The 21,453-nt window shown below is 44.3% G+C and overlaps 1 protein-coding gene across 1 annotated transcript; it reads right to left on the bottom strand.

Annotated features, from left to right (window-relative positions):
- Nucleotides 1-5,294: 5,294 nt before the first annotated feature.
- Nucleotides 5,295-21,002, bottom strand: LOC140913625 (uncharacterized). Its single transcript, XM_073350351.1, has 3 exons — nt 20,567-21,002; nt 19,983-20,088; nt 5,295-5,409 (listed from the first exon to the last, which is right to left on the bottom strand). Exons 1-3 carry the CDS (start codon nt 20,970-20,972, stop codon nt 5,295-5,297), a joined length of 627 nt encoding a protein of 208 aa, XP_073206452.1. The 5' UTR covers nt 20,973-21,002.
- Nucleotides 21,003-21,453: the final 451 nt, after the last annotated feature.

Genomic DNA, 21,453 nt, shown 5'->3' with positions numbered 1-21,453 from the left:
AGGCAAGAACTAAAGATGGGCACAAAACAAAACCTGGGATCCAAACACAGAGGCTGATCCAGATTTTACAAATGGCTCCTATCTTTGTATTGATCTGATTCAAAATGCTGAATTTGCAAAATCCCATGTTGTGGTGTGTTTGACGTCTGTGCTCTTCTTTTTATTACTGGAACCTTTTAAGAATCTGGCCCATTTGCTGTCCACAAAAGGAAAGCAAAAAAGATATTTGACCTTCCTAGAATTCTATATAAATGCGAAAAAAAGAGTCTGGTTTTATCTAGCAGTGGTCTCCTGACCTCAGTGAGACCGAAAATTACTTTGATCAAATGGCTGAAAAAGGTTAACAGATTAAAAGGGATTTTTTCCACCAAAAATCAAGAGGTAACCAGAAGAAAAGACATCAAAGCCAGCCCACACAATGCTCAGGAAGTGTTGAATTTAAATGTAAAGGAATCTTAGAACTAAAATTAAACAATTCACTTTGGCAAAGGGAGAAACCCTGCATTTCTCAGTATCCAGATCTAATAGGAACTTGCTAAATTACCATCTTGTCTGGACTAAATATCTGGGTTCAGGACCCCCAACTTTAAATACCATCTTAAAATTAAATCTGAATAAAAGGATGTCATCAAGTTAACAATATGCTGTATTTTTAAAATGCCACTATCAGTGGATGAATAAACATGATTTTTTTTAAAAACTTAATTGACGTATTGCTATTTTATGCTGCTTACATTTTTATGCTTCCCTCAAAGCTTATGTAACCCACACACCTCCTGGGTGTGGTGTTCTGTCTCATCTAGTGGCACCGAGACCGCTTAAAGAGAGAGATAAAATGAGTCTGCTCTACAGCCTTAGCTAACAGTTAGTTGGCTTTTAGCTCATGCGGTAGAGGCTCATGCACTAAACTGCAGAAGTCCCTGCTTCAGTCTTGCCCACCGACAACCAGGGTCTGTCGGCGTTACACTTACACAATGAAGGATAGACTTGTTAGTACTATTTTATTTCTTGTCTTTTTTTTAATATCAGACTCTCAAGCACTAGAAAAATCATGCCATGTTTCTGCTGTAGACACTTCAGGGGGAATCTTCAAACTAAAGTCAGTTTTCTTGGGAATGCTGAACAATGATCATAGCAACACTTTCTTTCACCTTAGTTTTCACTGAACCCCATTATTATACAACTTAAATGTTGGGATTATATCAACAAAACAGTGTCCCTTTAACTTAAAAGTAGTGTTGAGCCAGCCAATCAGAACTCTCTCTCTTCAGAAGGCACTGACGCCTGATTATTGGTTCCAAGTTCAGAGGTATAATCAGAATTATCTTGCCCTGTCAAAAAAAAATATCCAGTCCAGAATTAACATGAGACCTAGAGGACACTTTTACAACAATATCTGCATTTATATAATGACTCACCCCAAAGAAAATCTTTATACAAGCTTACAAAAACCACTGTGCTCACCACTGAAATGCAGCTGCCTCTGGGGTGGAATGTGACAGCTCCTTAAGAGCATGCTACAAAAACTTAGAACTGGAATTGAAGACAAATAGTGTACTGGATTTGAACCCTATTCACCATTACAGAACTTTGCAAACTTTAATTATTCTTCCAACATTGCTGCAAAGTAGATGATTAAGTATTATTATTCCCATTTTATACTTTGCAAATTGAGGTACAGAAAGGTTGTTATCAGAGCTGGTTCAAATATTCAGAATTTCAATTTTTAGGTGTCCTGTTTCCCCAGGATTAAAGCTAAAGAGTTGTTTCTACCAAGCTATGTAGTCAAACCTCTTAGTCACCTCCTTTCTCTTATTCAAGACTCATTATGTTGTCTCCTTGGCGAGGCTCTTTCAGCTACTGCCATTTTATGTAACACTACAGAGAGCTGTCTGTATTTTCCCTGACTGTATGCTGCTAATGAGGATGGGGGGAAGCATCTCATGTCATACATAGTGGTAACATGAAAATTTACAAGCAAAGGTAGGCAGGGCTGGAACAAAGCAAACTGGAAAATGGTCACCTCCTCATTGTACCTTGTAAATACTTGTCCACTAAACAACCACTAAAGATGCCCATTGTATTTGCTGCCCTCCAGGTTGTCTATTCTTCCTCTAATGGCTCGGGGGGGGGGGGGGGGAGGAGAGGGTGCAGAAGGGAGAGAACCTGGTGGTGCAACTTGTATTCTTTGTTGAGTGATGGACAAAATAAAATAATTCAAAGTTGAAGAAAAAGTGGAAATATAACGCACTGTACATATATACAAATGTCAAGCAGATCATAGAATCACAGAATATCAGGGTTGGAAGGGACCTCAGGAGGTCATCTAGTCCAACGCCCTGCTCAAAGCAGGACCAATCTCCAATTAAATCATCCCAGCCAGGCCTTTGTCAAGCCTGACCTTAAAAACTTCTAAGGAAGGAGATTCTACCACCTCCCTAGGTAATGCATTTCAGTGTTTCACCACCCTCCTAGTGAAAAAGTTTTTCCTAATATCCAACCTAAACCTCCCCCACTGCAACTTGAGACCATTACTCCTTGTCCTGTCATCTTCTACCACTGAGAATAGTCTAGAACCATCCTCTTTGGAACCACCTCTCAGGTAGTTGAAAGCAGCTATCAAATCCCCCCTCATTCTTCTCTTCCACAGACTAAACAATCCCAGTTCCCACAGCCTCTCCTCATAAGTCATGTGTTCCAGACCCCTAATCATTTTTGTTGCCCTTCGCTGGACTCTCTCCAATTTATCCACATCTTTCTTGTAGTGTGGGGCCCGAAACTGGACACAGTACTCCAGATGAGGCCTCACCAATGTCGAATAGAGGGGAACGATCACGTCCCTCGATCTGCTGGCTATGCCCCTACTTATACATCCCAAAATGCCATTGGCCTTCCTGGCAACAAGGGCACACTGTTGACTCATATCCAGCTTCTCGTCCACTGTCACCCCAAAGGTCCTTTTCCGCAGAACTGCTGCCTAGCCATTCAGTCCCTAGTCTGTAGTGGTGCATTGGATTCTTCCGTCCTAAGTGCAGGACTCTGCACTTATCCTTGTTGAACCTCATCAGATTTCTTTTGGCCCAATCCTCCAATTTGTCTAGGTCCCTCTGTATCCTATCCCTACCTGCCACCATATCTACCGCTCCTCCTAGTTTAGTATCATCCACAAATTTGCTGAAAGTGCAATCCACACCATCCTCCAGATCATTTATGAAGATATTGAACAAAACCGGCCCCAGGACCAACCCTTGGGGCACTCCACTTGATACCGGCTGCCAACTAGACATGGAGCCATTGATCACTACCCATTGAGTCCAACAATCTAGCCAACTTTCTACCCACCTTATAGTGCATTCATCCAGCCCATACTTCTTTAACTTGCTGACAAGAATACTGTGGGAGACCGTGTCAAAAGCTTTGCTAAAGTCAAGAAACAATACATCCACTGCCTTCCCTTCATCCTCAGAACCAGTAATCTCATCATAGAAGGCGATTAGATTAGTCAGGCATGACCTTCCCTTGGTGAATCCATGCTGACTGTTCCTGATCACTTTCCTCTCCTCTAAGTGCTTCAGGATAGATTCCTTGAGGACCTGCTCCATGATTTTTCCAGGGACTGAGGTGAGGCTGACTGGCCTGTAGTTCCCAGGATCCTCCTTCTTCCCTTTTTTAAAGATTGGCACTACATTAGCCTTTTTCCAGTCATCCGGGACTTCCCCCGTTCGCCACGAGTTTTCAAAGATAATGGCTAATGGCTCTGCAATCACAGCCGCCAGTTCCTTTAGCACTCTCGGATGCAACGCATCCGGCCCCATGGACTTGTGCACGTCCAGCTTTTCTAAATAGTCCCTAACCACCTCTTTCTCCACAGAGGGCTAGCCACCTACTCCCCATGCTGTGTTGCCCAGCGCAGCAGTCTGGGAGCTGACCTTGTTCGTGAAGATAGAGGCAAAGAAAGCATTTAGTACATTAGCTTTTTCCACATCCTCTGTCACTAGGTTGCCTCCCTCATTCAGTAAGGGGCCCACACTTTCCTTGGCTTTCTTCTTGTTGCCAACATACCTGAAGAAACCCTTCTTGTTACTTTTAACATCTCTTGCTAGCTGCAGCTCCAGGTGTGATTTGGCCCTCCTGATTTCATTCCTACATGCCCAAGCAATACTTTTATACTCTTCCCTGGTCATTTGTCTAATCTTCCACTTCTTGTAAGCTTCTTTTTTATGTTTAAGATCCGCAAGGATTTCACCGTTAAGCCAAGCTGGTCGCCTGCCATATTTACTATTCTTTCGACACATCGGGATGGTTTGTCCCTGTAACCTCAATAGGGATTCCTTGGAATACAGCCAGCTCTCCTGGACTCCTTTCCCCTCATGTTATTCCCCCAGGGGATCCTACCCATCAGTTCCCTGAGGGAGTCGAAGTCTGCTTTCCTGAAGTCCAGGGTCCATATTCTGCTGCTTACCTTTCTTCCCTGTGTCAGGATCCTGAACTCGACCAACTCATGGTCACTGCCTCCCAGATTCCCATCCACTTTTGCTTCCCCTAATTCTTCCCGGTTTGTGAGCAGCAGGTCAAGAAAAGCTCCCCCCCTAGTTGGCTCCTCCAGAACTTGCACCAGGAAATTGTCCCCTACGTTTTCCAAAAACTTCCTGGATTTTCTATGCACCGCCGTAGTGCTCTCCCAGCAGATATCAGGATGATTAAAGTCACCCATGAGAACCAGGGCGTGCGATCTAGTAGCTTCTGCGAGTTGCCGGAAGAAAGCCATCCACCTCATCCCCCTGGTCCGGTGGTCTATAGCAGACTCCCACCACTACATCACTCCTGTTGCTCACACTTCTAAACTTAATCCAGAGACACTCAGGTTTTTCTGCAGTTTCATACCAGAGCTCTGAACAGTCATACTGCTCCCTTACATACAGTGCTACTCCCCCACCTTTTCTGCCCTGCCTGTCCTTCATGGGACAGATTTCATGGGACAGAGGAGCATCAGGGAGCACTTGAACTTTGCAGATTTTCAAAGTGCCTACAAGCTCAATCCAAAAAGAATAAGCCTGAATAAAAAAGCTTTGCTCTGTTGAAAATACCCATCAATACTTGGGGCAGGGAAAAGGAGGGTGCAGCTACAATGTGCTGACTATTGCAAGATATGCAGAGAAAGCTTGTGCTACTGCTGCTCTCCTCGTGTTTGGATCATGGCTGATTTATGGTGTGTATGGCCCCTCTGTCCACAATCCTATCTGTGAACAATATGCCTGTTTTCCTCCTTCCTCTCCCCCACCCATGCCATGGTATCACTTCTGCAGCATGTAGGTATGCACAGTCCCCCTCAGCTGCATCACCTCTGGCTGGTCCACCCGGACATCAATGTTAGCATCTGCAATTCTACTGACGTCAGTACAGTCGCACCTGTTTACATGAGTTTGGCCCATCGTTTCTATTGGGTTCGTGATTTGAAAGCCAACATTCCTGGGTGGTGAATATCATAATCCCCATTTAAACAGGTGGGAAAAGTGAGACACAAAGGGATTGAGGCCCAGATCCTCAAAGGTATGAAATCAATGGGAGTTAGGCCCAGGTCCTCCATTTATTTAGGCACCTGAGTTAGTTACAGAGTGGTGAATAGAACACACACCCTGTTTCACAATCCTGTTCCTTATTGACTAGTCTTCCTTCCAAAAATACAGTAAATAAGCAATGGATACCAGCAGCCTTACGCAATGTCCCTGTAAATGAGATCTTTATTCGCATCGTTCTGCATTGACCGCATGCTACCATGGAGCAGTGGTGCTCACTCACACCAAACAGGTATGTCCTGGCTATTTCCAAGCATCCTATCCCACTGCATTTTTCCTTTAGTGCAATTGCTTTCAGAGGTTACTGTACATCAGGAACAAATCATCCTTTCTGTGCTCTGGTAGTGAGTTTCTGGTGTGCATTTAGCAGAGTTTCAGGAACAGCAGGTAATTTGCATTATCTGTGAACCATCTGAATCTGTGGCAAATTCATTACCAGCTCCCTGGCTCATTACAGATCCAGAAGGCCACTTGATGCAACTCCACCCAGCATTGTGATGTGCTTTGTGATAAGAATTGCATAGAAATCTGTCCAGCATTCTCTCTCTTTTTTTAATAAAAACCCCTTGATTTATATGATCCTGTCAAACATATAATGATACCAATGCTCGTCTGCTTTAATAAATAGCTGTTTGCAAGACTATAACTTTAATTTATTATGATGTAATTAGCAGTGCTATTAATATTTGCAATGCTTAGTGTCACCTATTTTATTGCTACAAACTTCGTTTATAATGAATAGAATAACGCTATCAGGCATCAGTATTCGTTTACTCAATGTCTCTTCACCAATATATCACACTTTATGGTCCAGAATGAGGAGTAGGAAAGAGAGGCTCTACAAAGGTTGCAGAGTTTATTTCAAATATATAAACATATGTGTCCTTGGTTTTATTTAGCTAATTTTCTTCTGATGAAAGGTTTCAATGGACAATCCTGGAGACTGAAGTCCTCTCTTTAAACACAGAACAAGAACAGGGTGTGCACTGGGAGTGCAAGTTTCCTTCTCCAGTTAGTGTATCTCAGAGCCTGACTACAGGGATCACCAGGACCCAGACATTTTCTGTGGCCTGTCCAAAACTTCTCTAGCCATAAGGTCTGTTTATCTGTGGAATAGTCTCGCAGTGTATATGGTGCAAACGTTGGCAGTTGAAACATTTACAGCTGGATTTAACAAAGCTTTGGAGATTACATAGTAATGCGTTTTCCTGCCATGACCCCAGGATATGGATTAGATGATCTGACTGAGATTTTTTTCATCTCTGTTTTCTGTAATTCCATCACAGTGCTCCGCAAAACCCAACAATGACCAAAACTAATCTTCTATAGTCCTATTATTGTAGTATCAGATCTTCCCAAGCATTAGTGGATTTAGCCTCACAACATTCCTGTGAGGTAAGAAGGACTGTTGTCCCTGTTTTACTGGTGGGGAACTGAGGCACAGGGAGGCTAAAGTGACTTGCCCAAGGTCACCCAGGAAACCTGTGGCACAGCAGGGAATTCAACATGAGTTTCCAAGTCTTAGGCAAGTATCTTAACCACTAGACCATCGTTCCAGTCTAAAAATACAAAGAGACACAACTGGTTTGCAAATTGGATACTGTCCCCATTACAAGGGAGGTGCCCCATCCAGTAACACAGGTTCTGCATATGAGGAGGTGATAAAATGAGAATGTGACTGTGAAGGTAGGTAATGATCAGTAATATTCTCCTCCTAAAGTTCCTCTGTGCATCTACAACATAAAGCCATTTCCCATCCTGCAATCTGACAGGTATCAGTGTAAAAGCCTTCTTTTTTTGCTGCACCTGACCTCTGGGATTACCTTCCTCTATTTCTGTGTCTCACTAATTCTTCATCCATTTTCCAAATCTTCCCCCATCCTGAAGCTTCTCCCTGGGATAGGGGCTGCTGGGGAGTGGGGCTTCCCCCATCCTGCAGCTTTTGCTGGGGACAGGTTTCGGGGGCTGGTGAAGGGGGCTTCCATGCCGTGGATTCTGCCAGGGCAGAGTCGGGGGCTGCTGCTGGGGGGGCTTCCCCATCTCATGGCTTCTGCCAGGGATGGCGGGGATGTGGGGGGGGCAGCTGTGGAGTTTCCCCCATCCCGCAGCTTCTGCTGGGGATAGGGTGGGGGTGGGGCGCTGTGGGGGCTTCCCCTATTCCATGGTTTCTGCCGGGCACAGGGTCGTGGGCATGGGGGCTTCCCTGCCCCACCTGCTGGGTGGAAGCCAGAGGGCCCCAGTTGGCCGGGGCCCTTGGCTGGGGCCCTGTGGGCCCAGTGGCTAATCTGCCACTGACTGCACCACAGTATTTTCTCTAACATATTATGAAGCACAGTGAGGGTAAACGTACAGCCTGGCCCCTAATTGACCTCCACAAATGCATGTGCAAAACTTCGCATGCACATAGTTGTGTCTATACTTTGCAGTTGCAAACATAGGATAGAAAGCGCACACTCCTGCGCATCTGAAATAGGTCACATGAGTTTTGCACATTCAGATGCCAGCATTTGTACACACGTAATGTCTGACTATTTAACAGGCACATACATATCAGTGTTTGCACACAAGTAGGCACATGCAGAGTGCAACCACTACCTTGTACAGATACCAGATTGCATGCACACAAGGAATTAGAGCCATTTAAGAAGGCCAAAGAAATGTTTATGTACGTGCACAAACAGAAACACATTTTGTGCCTGTTGTTAAGTGTTTAGTTAGTAGACCAACCACTTGAGAAATCAGCATGAAGTCCACTGTATAAATAGAACTGGTGGTTTGTCATAAATATAAAGGGAAGGGTAAACACCTTTAAAATCCCTCTTGGCCAGAGGAAAAACCCTTTCACCTGTAAGGGGTTAAGAAACTAGGATAACTTCACTGGCACCTGACCAAAATGATCAATGAGGAGATAAAATACTTTCAAAAGCTGGAGGGAGGGAGAAACAAAGAGTCTGTCTGTGTGATGCTTTTGCCAGGGACAGAACAGGAATGGAGTCTTAGAATTTAGTAAGTAATCTAGCTAGATATGCATTAGATTATGATTTCTTTAAATGGCTGAGAAAATAAGCTGTGCTGAATAGAATGGATATCCCTGTCTTTGTGTCTTTTTGTAACTTAAGGTTTTGCCTAGAGGGATTCTCTGTGTTTTGAATCTAATTACCCTGTAAGGTATTTACCATCCTGATTTTACAGAGGTGATTCTTTTTTACTGTTTCTTCTATTAAAATTCTTCTTGTAAGAACTGAATGCTTTTTTCATTGTTCTTAAGATCCATGGGTTTGGGTCTGTGATCACATATGCAAATTGGTGAGGATTTTTACCAAACCTTCACCAGGAAGTGGGGTGCAAGGGTTGGGAGGATTTTGGGGGGAAAGATGTTTCCAAACAACGCTTTCTCAAAAATAAACGCGGTCAGACGTTTGGTGGTGGCAGTGGAAATCCAAGGGAAAAAGGTAAAATAGTTTGTACCTTGGGAAAGTTTTAGCCTAAGCTGGTAAAAGTAAGCTTAAGAGGTTTTCATGCAGGTCCCCACATCTGTACCCTAGAGTTCAGAGAGGGGAAGGAACCTTGACATGGTTGTTGCATAGGAGTCAGGTATTTCTTCTGACAATAGCTTTAGAGATAATTTAGCACATACCCATATATTTAAGGTCAGCCATAGATTTCTTGGACTTTGTTAGAAGAATTGTTTTTTTTTATTTCTCATGACTGAGTTGAAGCTCTTGTAATACTTGAAGTAATTCTAGTCATGATTAAGTTGCTTTGTGCTGTAACTTGTGTTGTATGTACAACCACAGTGATATGCTGCCGTTGGAGCTGCCTCATTGAAAAGAAATACATGTAGGGATGATTAGGTGTTTGATACAAGAAAAATATGGAGACCTTTTACAAAATACAGGATCAGGTCCAAGAGGTGACTATAGCTGGACCGCTTGGTAATAGTGACCTTAATATAATTAAATTTAACATCCCTGTGGCAGGGAAAACATCACAGCGGCCCAACACTGTAGCATTTAATTTCAGAAAGGGGAACTACACAAAAATGAGGAGGTTAGTGAAACAGAAACTAAAAGGTACAGTACCAAAAGTAAAATCCCTGCAAGCTACATGGAAACTTTTTAAAAAAAAAAAAAGGAGTACTTGTGGCACCTTACAGACTAACCAATTTATTTGAGCATGAGCTTTCGTGAGCTACGACTCACTTCATCGGATGCATACCGTGGAAACTGCAGCAGATATTATATACAGACAGAGATCATGAAACAATACCTCCTCCCACCCCACTGTCCTGCTGTGGACAGTGTTTGACCAATGTAAATGGCAGAGGGGCATTGCTGGCACATGATGGCATATGTCACATATATCACATATCACTGTCAAACTGGACAGTCTCTACGTAAAATAATAAATGGACACAAATCAGATGTCAAGAATTAGAACATTCATAAACCAGTCGGAGAACACTTCAATCTCTCTGGTCACGCAATCACAGACATGAAGGTCGCTATCTTAAAACAAAAAAACTTCAAATCCAGACTCCAGCGAGAAACTGCTGAATTGGAATTCATTTGCAAATTGGATACTATTAATTTAGGCTTAAATAGAGACTGGGAGTGGCTAAGTCATTATGCAAGGTAGCCTATTTCCCCTTGTTTTTTCCTACCCCCCCCCCCCAGACGTTCTGGTTAAACTTGGATTTAAACTTGGAAAGTGGTCAGTTTGGATGAGCTATTGCCAGCAGGAGAGTGAGTTTGTGTGTGTGTGTCCCGGGGCGGGAGGCGGGGGGGGGGGAGAGAGCCTGGATTTGTGCTGGAAATGGCCCACCTTGATTATCATGCACATTGTGAAGAGAGTTGTCACTTTGGATGGGCTATTACCAGCAGGAGAGTGAGTTTGTGTGTACGGGGGTGGAGGGTGAGAGAACCTGGATTTGTGCTGGAAATGGCCCAACTTGATGATCACTTTAGATAAGCTATTACCAGCAGGACAGTGGGGTGGGAGGAGGTATCGTTTCATGATCTCTGTCTGTATATAATATAGGCTGCAGTTTCCACAGTATGCATCCGATGAAGTGAGCTGTAGCTCACGAAAGCTCATGCTCAAATAAATTGGTTAGTTTCTAAGGTGCCACAAGTACTCCTTTTCTTTTTGCAAATACAGACTAACACGGCTGTTACTCTGAAACTTTTTAAAGACACCTTCATAGAGGCTCAACTTAAATGTGTACCCCAATTTAAAAAACATAGTAAGAGAACCAAAAAAGAGCCACCATGGTTAAACAGCAAAGTAAAAGAAGCAGTGAGAGGCAAAAAGGTATCCTTTAATAAATGGAAGATAAATCCTAATGAGGAAAATAAAAAAAGAGCATAAACTCTGGCAAATGAATTGTAAAAGTATAATTAGAAAGACCAAAAAAGAATTTGGAAGAACAGCTAGCCAAAGACTCCAAAAGTAATAGCAATTTTTTTTGTAAATACATCAGAAGCAGGAAGCCTGCTAAACAATCAGTGGGGCCACTGGATGATCGAGATGCTAAAGGAGCACTCAAAGACAATAAGGCCATTGCGGAGAAACTAAATGAATTCTTTGTATTGGTCTTCACTGTTGAGGATGTGAGGGAGATTCCCAAAACTGAGCCATTCTTTTTGACAGATCTGAGGAACTGTTCCAAATTGAAGTGTCATTAGAGGAGGTTTGGGAACAAATTGATAAACTAAACAGTAATAGGTCTGTAGGACCTGATGGTATTCACCCAAGAGTTCTGAAGTAACTCAAATGTGAAATTGCAGGAGCACTAACTGTCATCTGTAACCTGTCATTTAAATCAGCTTCTGTACCAAATGACTAGAGGTTAGCTAATGTGTTGCCAATATTTTAAAAGGGCTCCAGAGGTGATCCTAGCAACTAAGGCCAGTAAGCCTCACTTCAGTACTGGGCAGATTGGTTGAAACTATTGCAAAGAACAAAATTGTCAGACACATAGATGAACATAATTTGTTGGGAAATAGTCAACATGGTTTTTGTAACGGGAAATTATGCCTCACCAATCTACTAGAATTCTTTGAGGAGGTCAACAAGCATGCAGATAAAGGAGATCCAGTGGATATAGTGTATTTAGATTTTCAGAAAGCCTTTGACAAGATCCCTCACCAAAGGCTCTTAACCAAAATAAGCAGTCATGGGATAAGAGGGATGGTTCTCTCATGGATTGGTAACTGGTTAAAAGATAGGAAACAAAGAGTAGGAATAAATGGTTAGTTTTCAGAACAGAGAGAGGTAAATAGTGGTGTCCCCCAGGGATCTGAAGTGGGCCTAGTCCTATTTAACATATTCATAAATGATCTGGAAAAAGGGGTAAACAGTGAGGTGGCAAAATTTGCAGATGGTACAAAACTACTCAAGATAGTTAAGTCTCAGGCAGACTGCGAAGAGCTACAAAAGGATCTCACAAAACTGGGTGACTGGGCAACAAAATGACAGATGAAATTTAATGTTAATAAACGCAAAATAATGCACATTGGAAAACATAATCCTAACTATACATATACAATGATGGGGTCTAAATTAGCTGTTACCACTCAAGAAAGAGATCTTGGAGTCATTGTGGATAGGTCTTGGAAATCGTCCACTCAATGTGCAATGGCAGTCAAAAAAGCAAACAGAATGTTGGGAATCATCAAGAAAGGAATAGATAATAAGACAGAAAATATCATATTGCCTCTATATAAATTCATGGTACACCCACACTTTGAATACTGCATGCAGATGTGGTCACTGCATCTCAAAAAAAGATATATTGGAATTGGAAAAGGTTCAGAAAAGGGCAACAAAAATGATTGGGGTATAGAATGGCTACCGTATGAGGAGAGAGTAATAAGACTGGGACTTTTCAGCTTGGAAAAGAGGCAACTAAGGGGGGATATGATAAAGGGCTATAAAATCGTGAGTGGTATAGACATAGTAAATAAGGAATTGTTATTTACTCCTTCTCATAATACAAGAACAAGGGGCCCTCAAATGAAATTAATGGGTAGCAGGTTTAAAACAAACACAAGAGAGTATTTTTTCACGCAACACACTCCTTGATAGAGGGTGTTGTGAAGGCCAATACTATAAATGGGTTCAAAAGGGAGCTAGGTAGATTAATGAAAGATAGCTCCATCAATGACTATTAGCCAAGATGGGCAAGAATGGGGTCCCTAGCTTCTGTTTGCCAGAAGCTGGGATTGGGTGACAGGGCATGGATCACCTGATGATAACCTGTCTGTTTATTCCCTTTGGGGCACCTGCCATTGGCCACTGTTCAGAGGACAGGATACTGAGCTTGATGGACCTTTGGTCTGACCCAGTATGGCCGTTCTTATGTTCTTAAAATATATTGATCATAAAATGTTCAGGTACAGGAATGAGGCCATATGTCTTGAAAATCTTATGTAGGATTCTATATTGGATAATAGTTAAGATCTGTTTGACCCTTGAGTTTCAACTGAATATTAGTTTCCCTTTAGATGTTATTTACAGATAGTATGACATTCAGTGAAAAAACAGGTAAATAGGTTTTTTTTAGGCACATAATGCTTTAGGACTGATCCAGTAATCACTTAAACAGATGTGTAACTTTATGCCCGAGTGATCTTACTGAATTCAAAGGAACACGTTAAGTTCCTGCTTAGTGGTTGGGCATATTGGGGCTTGAAGAATTATGGTTACCAAGCAAGTTGTGGAATCCCCATCTCTGTAGGTTTTTAAAGAAAGGTTAGACAAACCCACGTCAGGGATGGTCTAATTATATTTGGTCCTACCTCAGTGCAGGGAGCAGGACTAGATGACCTTTTCAGGTCTCTTCTAGTGCTACATATCTACGATTCTATGAAACATGACATCAGTATGACTCCTATTTCCGCAATAAAGGAAAGATATGGAATGAGAAATTCTCTATGTTAACATTGCCACTGAAGTTGAGGGTGCCCCATTCAATGCTAAATTATTATAAAAATCAGAGAGGCAATGAAAATAAATACAGTTTTAATGGAGACACTGACACAGAAGACAGACTAACGTAAATAAGTATACAGACATCTGGCTTCCTTTTATTGAATTTTCATATCAAGTACATTTATCCTATCATAAAATCAAAATTCTTTCTTTTTTATGTTCACTGTACACTTGAATATAAGAATATTTGAAAAGATGGATTAGACAATTTAGCAAAAACTGTGATTTGACATCTTCCTGCAGAAGAAAGGACTTGATGACTATAGTTCCTGTCATCTCCTGACAAAGGATGACAGTTCTAGTAATAAACCATAGGGCATAGAAACTCAGTGAGCACAAGGCTGGCTAAAACTCTGATTCATGTACTGTAGAGTTGATGTATGAACATAATGTAATTTTATGTAAATGTCAATATCTGCCAAGCACCACAAAGTTACCACAAATATCTCTGGTTCCACATGTAGGAAACAACTATGGTAATCTCAGATACCAAGCTATGATAACTATTGGCAAATACTGACCTTTCAGTTCAAACTAAGGCACAGAGTAGAAGGGAGGGCAGAATATAGATTATATTATGGGCTGGCAATCAGCAAGCTTCATTTGCACAGCTCCACCAATGTACCTTAGTCCTCTTACTCACAGCAGTCTCTTCCATTGCATTCCTGAGTGCCTGTCATTTCAATTTGGGCCATTTTTGAGCAATGAAAAACAATTGTGTTGAAATATTTGGTGTTCTGTTTTTTGGACATGCAAAGATTTAGGATAAGATCTCCCAAGTTGACTTCCACTTTTGGCTTGGGCTAAAATTTGAAATCAAATCTTCAGAGGTGTAAGGCATTCACCCACATCACCATTTCAACTACCTTTGGCTGTCCCTTGGTTAGTTTTAATCTGATTTAGAAGAGATTGCTGGTGTCAGTCTTTAGTTTTACCATATTAAACATTGTCATTATGTGTCTTTTAGTTCATTCTGCAATGCCAGTTAAGTCATGGCTGGCACTGATATGCCCGGTGTCAGTGACAAACCAGCTCCCCTAAGACAATTTATACTTGTAGTGGCTGCCTTTGAAGCAAAGAAAGATCAGCTCATATATAATGGATTTCATAGCAGAAAAGGCCAACAGAAAGTTGTAAATTGAAAAGTCATCCCTGATACGACACAAAGATTGAGAGTGGGTCAGTCACCTCTAATTAAAATATCTCCCATTTAAAAATTACCTGGGATGTGTGTGCTTCAGACAAGTAATCACAACTAGTTTCTTCTTATGTGTGAAGAAAAAGGACCTGGGGTATTTATATGACTAATAGAATTACGTATTTTTATATGAGCTAGGATAAAAACTTATATGCTATCATTCCTCATGGTTCAAGACATAAACCTAAAACCCATCTGAGATCAGGATGAAATTACTCCCTACCCCCTTCATGGAATAGTATGGAACTATTAGCTGCATTTTGGGAGTTTTGCACCTTCTTCTGAAGCATCTGGCATTAGTCACTGTTGGAGACAGGAAATTTGGATTGCATGGACTATGTTTTTACTATGGTTTTACTATTACAGAACATGAATTTTCATCTTAAATACAACAGTCCAGATTTGCACTAATTTGCAGTCTGTGTCACTCAACAGCAGTCAATGGGCTGGATTCCATTCTCACTTTCACCAGCTCCATTAACTATAGAAATTGTTACTGAACAGAGCAGAATTGAGTTTAATGAGATTTCATGCAGTATACATTAGGACAGAATTTGACCCGCTGTGCTTTTGTTTCCATACTGCTGTTGTTGCCGCTGGCAGGAAATTCACTATTAACTTCATTTGCCCCAGTGTTTTAGTCAGTCAGATACATTTATCTGCAGTGCCTAACACAATGAGACCCCAATCTTGGTTGAGGTCTGTGGGCACTATCAGACTATAAATAAATAATATGCTTAGAAGTTTGAGTAACAGGACGAGCAATTTGTGATATAAACTAGAGGTGAATCAACTTTTATGTTACTATGGTGCACCATCATACATAAGATGAATAAAAGAGTTGATATATATTTTTACAGAACTTCATATGAGGGTGTCTTTGGGCCTGAAATTCTATTCCCACTTCAACTTTTTCTGAGAAAGGGATAATAATAATTTTCACTTGAAAACCTAACATGGGAACAGTCCACAGTCCCCATATAAGGTCGGGGTCCCATTTTGGTAGGCTCTGTATAAACACATACTAAGGGTATGTCTACACTACGAAATTAGGTCGAATTTAAAGAAGTCGTTTTTTTAGAAATCGGTTTTATATATTCGAGTGTGTGTGTCCCCACAGAAAATGCTCTAAGTGCATTAAGTGCATTAACTCGGCGGAGCGCTTCCACAGTACCGAGGCAAGCGTCGACTTCCGGAGCGTTGCACTGTGGGTAGCTATCCCACAGTTCCCACAGTCTCCGCTGCCCATTGGAATTCTGGGTTGAGATCCCAATGCCTGATGGGGCTAAAACATTGTCGCGGGTGGTTCTGGGTACATATCGTCAGGCCCCCGTTCCCTTCCTCCCCCCGTGAAAGCAAGGGCAGACAATCATTTCGCACCTTTTTTCCTGAGTTACCTGTGCAGACGCCATACCACGGCAAGCATGGAGCCCGCTCAGGTAACCGTCACCCTATGTCTCCTGGGTGCTGGCAGACGCGGTATGGCATTGCTACACAGTAGCAGCAACCCCTTGCCTTGTGGCAGCAGACGGTACAGTATAACTGGTAGCCGTCATCGTCATGTCTGAGGTGCTCCTGGTCGCCTCTGTGAGGTCGATCAGGAGCGCCTGGGCAGACACGGGCGCAGGGACTAAATTTGGAGTGACTTGAGCAGGTCATTCTCTTTAGTCCTGCAGTCAGTCCTATTGAACCGTCTTATGGTGAGCGGGCAGGCGATACGGACTGCTAGCAGTCGTACTGTACCATCTTCTGCCGAGCAGCCATGAGATGTGGATGGCATGCAGTCCTTCTGCACCGTCTGCTGCCAGCCAAAGATGTAAAAGATAGATGGAGTGGATCAAAACAAGAAATAGACCAGATTTGTTTTGTACTCATTTGCTTCCCCCCCTCCCCTGTCTAGGGGACTCATTCTTCTAGATCACACTGCAGTCACTTACAGAGAAGATGCAGCAAGGTAAATCTAGCCATGTATCAATCAGAGGCCAGGCTAACCTTCTTGTTCCAATAAGGACAATAACTTAGGTGCACCATTTCTTATTGGAACCCTCCATGAAGTCCTGCCTGAAATACTCCTTGATGTAAAGCCACCCCCTTTGTTGATTTTAGCTTCCTGAAGCCAACCCTGTAAGCGCCCCTCCCAGTGTCAGAGCAATGGCAAACAATCGGGCATCTGAGAGTGCTGTCCAGAGCACTCACAATGGAGCACTCTGATGGGGCTAAAACATTGTCGCGGGTGGTTCTGGGTACGTGTCGTCAGGCCCCCGTTCCCTCCCTCCCTCCATGAAAGCAAGGGCAGACAATCATTTCGCGCCTTTTTTCATGAGTTACCAGTGCAGACGCCATACCACGGCAAGCATGGAGCCAGCTCAGGTAACCGTCACCCTATGTCTCCTGGGTGCTGGCAGACGCGGTACGGCTTTGCTGCACAGTAGCAGCAACCCATTGCCTTCTGGCAGCAGACGGTGCAATACGATTGGTAGTCGTCCTCGTCGTGTCCGAGGTGCTCCTGGCCACGTCGGCTGGGAGCGCCTGGGCAGACATGGGCGCAGGGACTAAATTTGGAGTGACTTGAGCAGGTCATTCTCTTTAGTCCTGCAGTCAGTCCTATTGAACCGTCTTATGGTGAGCGGGCAGGCGATACGGACTGCTAGCAGTCGTACTGTACCATCTTCTGCCAGGCAGGCAGGAGATGAGGATTGCTAGCAGTCGTATTGTACCATCTTATGCCAGGCAGGCAAGAGATGAAGATGGCTAGCAGTCGTACTGTACCATCTTCTGCCGAGCAGCCATGAGATGTGGATGGCATGCAGTCCTTCTGCACCGTCTGCTGCCAGCCAAAGATGTAAAAGATAGATGGAGTGGGTCAGAACAAGAAATAGACCAGATTTGTTTTGTACTCATTTGCCTCCTCCCCTGTCTAGATCACACTGCAGTCACTCACAGAGAAGGTGCAGTGAGGTAAATCTAGCCATGTATCAATCAGAGGCCAGGCTAACCTCCTTGTTCCAATAACAACGATAACTTAGGTGCACCATTTCTTATTGGAACCCTCCGTGCAGTCCTGCCTGAAATACTCCTTGATGTACAGGCACACCCTTTGTTGATTTTAGCTCCCTGAAGCCAACCCTGTAAGCCGTGTCGTCAGTCGCCCCTCCCTCCGTCAGAGCAACGGCAGACAATCGTTCCGCGCCTTTTTTCTGTGCGGACGCCATACCAAGGCAAGCATGGAGGCCGCTGAGCTCATTTTGGCAATTAGGAGCACATTAACCACCACACGCATTATCCAGCAGTATATGCAGCACCAGAACATGGCAACGTGATACCGGGCGAGGAGGCGACGTCAGCGCGGTCCCGTGAGTGATCAGGACATGGACACACATTTCTCTGAAAGCATGGGCCCTGACAATGCATGCATCATGGTGCTAATGGGGCAGGTTCATGCTGTGGAACGCTGATTCTGGGCTCGGGAAACAAGCACAGACTGGTGGGACCGCATAGTGTTGCAGGTCTGGGACAATTCCCAGTGGCTGCGAAACTTTCGCATGCGTAAGGGCACTTTCATGGAACTTTGTGACTTGCTTTCCCCTGCCCTGAAGCGCATGAATACCAAGATGAGAGCAGCCCTCACAGTTGAGAAGCGAGTGGCGATAGCCCTGTGGAAGCTTGCAACGCCAGACAGCTACCGGTCAGTTGGGAATCAATTTGGAGTGGGCAAATCTACTGTGGGGGCTGCTGTGATGCAAGTAGCTCACGCAATCAAAGATCTGCTGATATGAAGGGTAGTGACCCTGGGAAATGTGCAGGTCATAGTGGATGGCTTTGCTGCAATGGGATTCCCTAACTGTGGTGGGGCCATAGACGGAACCCATATCCCTATCTTGGCACCGGAGCACCAAGCCGCCGAGTACATAAACCGCAAGGGGTACTTTTCGATAGTGCTGCAAGCTCTGGTGGATCACAAGGGACGTTTCACCGACATCAACGTGGGATGGCCGGGAAAGGTGCATGATGCTCGCATCTTCAGGAACTCTGGTCTGTTTCAAAAGCTGCAGGAAGGGACTTTATTCCCAGACCAGAAAATAACTGTTGGGGATGTTGAAATGCCTATATGTATCCTTGGGGACCCAGCCTACCCCTTAATGCCATGGCTCATGAAGCCGTACACAGGCAGCCTGGACAGTAGTCAGGAGCTGTTCAACTACAGGCTGAGCAAGTGCAGAATGGTGGTAGAATGTGCATTTGGACGTTTAAAGGCGCGCTGGCGCAGTTTACTGACTCGCTTAGACCTCAGCGAAACCAATATTCCCACTGTTATTACTGCTTGCTGTGTGCTCCACAATATCTGTGAGAGTAAGGGGGAGACGTTTATGGCGGGGTGGGAGGCTGAGGCAAATCGCCTAGCTGCTGGTTACGCGCAGCCAGACACCAAGGCGGTTAGAAGAGCACAGGAGGGTGCGGTACGCATCAGAGAAGCTTTGAAAACCAGTTTCATGACTGGCCAGGCTACGGTGTGAAAGTTCTGTTTGTTTCTCCTTGATGAAACCCCCCGCCCCTTGGTTCACTCTACTTCCCTGTAAGCTAACCACCCTCCCCTCCTCCCTTTAATCATTACTTGCAGAGGCAATAAAGTCATTGCTGCTTCACAGTCATGCATTCATTATTCATTCATTACACAAATAGGGAGATGACTACCAAGGTATCCCAGGAGGAGTGGTGGAGGAGGGAAGGAAAATGCCACACAGCACTTTAAGCACAGCACTTTAAAAGTTTACAACTTTAAAATTTATTGAATGACAGCCTTCTTTTTTTTGGGCAATCCTCTGTGGTGGAGTGGCTGGTTGGCCGGAGGCCCCCCCCACCACGTTCTTGGGCGTCTGGGTGTGGAGGCTATGGAACTTGGGGAGGAGGGCGGTTGGTTACAGAGGGGCAGCAGTGGCAGTCTGTGCTCCAGCTGCCTTTGCTGCAGCTCAACCATACACTGGAGCATACTGGTTTGGTCCTGCAGCAGCCTCAGCATTGAATCCTGCCTCCTCTCATCACGCTGCCGCCACATTTGAGCTTCAGCCCTGTCTTCAGCCCGCCACTTACTCTCTTCAGCCCGCCACTTACTCTCTTCAGCCCGCCACCTCTCCTCCCGGTCATTTTGTGCTTTCCTGCACTCTGACATTATTTGCCTCCACGCATTCGTCTGTGCTCTGTCAGTGTGGGAGGACAGCATGAGCTCGGAGAACATTTCATCGCGAGTGTGGTTTTTTTTCTTTCTTAGCTTCACTAGCCTCTGGGAAGGAGAAGATCCTGTGATCATTGAAACACATGCAGCTGGTGGAGAAAAAAAAAGGGACAGCATTTTATAAAACAGTCGCTACACTCTTTCAGGGTAAACCTTGCTGTTAACATTACATACATAGCACATGTGCTTTCGTTACAAGGTCGTTACAAGGTCGCATTTTGCCTCCTCCCACCGCGTGACTACCCCCTCAACCTTCCCCCCTCCCTGTGGCTAACAGCGGGGAACATTTCTGTTTAGCCACAGGCAAACAGCCCAGCAGGAATGGGCTCCTCTGAGTGTCCCCTGAAGAAAAGCACTCTATTTCAACCAGGTGACCATGAATTATATCTCACTCTCCTGAGGATAACACAGGACCTACCATGAAGGACGAAATAAGGCTGCCCTCCCCAGAAACCTTTTGCAAAGGCTTTAGGACTACAACTAGGAGAACCGCAAATGCCAGGGCAAAGTAATCCTTTCACATGCTTGCTTTTAAACCATGTATAGCATTTTAAAAGGTACACTCACCAGAGGTCCCTTCTCCGCCTGCTGGGTCCAGGAGGCAGCCTTGGGTGGGTTCGGGGGGTACTGGCTCCAGGTCTAGGGTGAGAAACAGTTCCTGGCTGTCGGGAAAACCGGTTTCTCCGCTTGCTTGCTGTGAGCTATCTACAACCTCCTCCTCATCATCATCTTCTTCGTCCCCAAAACCTACTTCCGTATTGCCTCCATCTCCATTGAAGGAGTCAAACAACATGGCTGGGGTAGTGGTGGCTGAACCCCCTAAAATGGCATGCAGCTCATCATAGAAGCGGCATGTTTGGGGCTCTGACCCAGAGCGGCTGTTCGCCTCTCTGGTTTTCTGGTAGGCTTGCCTCAGCTCCTTCAGTTTCACGCGGCACTGCTTCGGGTCCCTGTTATGGCCTCTGTCCTTCATGCCCTGGGAGATTTTCACAAAGGTTTTGGCATTTCCAAGTTAAGGAAGTATGGGCTGGATGAATGCACTATAAGGTGGGTAGAAAGCTGGCTAGATTGTCGGGCTCAATGGGTAGTGATCAATGGCTCCATGTCTAGTTGGCAGCCGGTATCAAGTGGAGTGCCCCAAGGGTCGGTCCTGGGGCCGGTTTTATTCAGTATCTTCATAAATGATCTGGAGGATGGTGTGGATTGCACTCTCAGCAAATTTGCAGATGATACTAAACTGGGAGGAGTGGTAGATACGCTGGAGGGGAGGGATAGGATACAGAAGGACCTAGACCAATTGGAAGATTGGGCCAAAAGGAATCTGATGAGGTTCAATAAGGATAAGTGCAGGGTCCTGCACTTAGGACGGAAGAACCCAATGCACAGCTACAGACTAGGGACCGAATGGCTAGGCAGCAGTTCTGCGGAAAAGGACCTAGGGGTGACAGTGGACG

Source organism: Lepidochelys kempii, chromosome 6 (assembly GCF_965140285.1).
Source record: "Lepidochelys kempii isolate rLepKem1 chromosome 6, rLepKem1.hap1, whole genome shotgun sequence".
In the NCBI taxonomy this organism is placed as follows: Eukaryota; Metazoa; Chordata; order Testudines; family Cheloniidae; genus Lepidochelys; species Lepidochelys kempii.
This window is presented reverse-complemented; position numbering and strand designations above follow the sequence as displayed.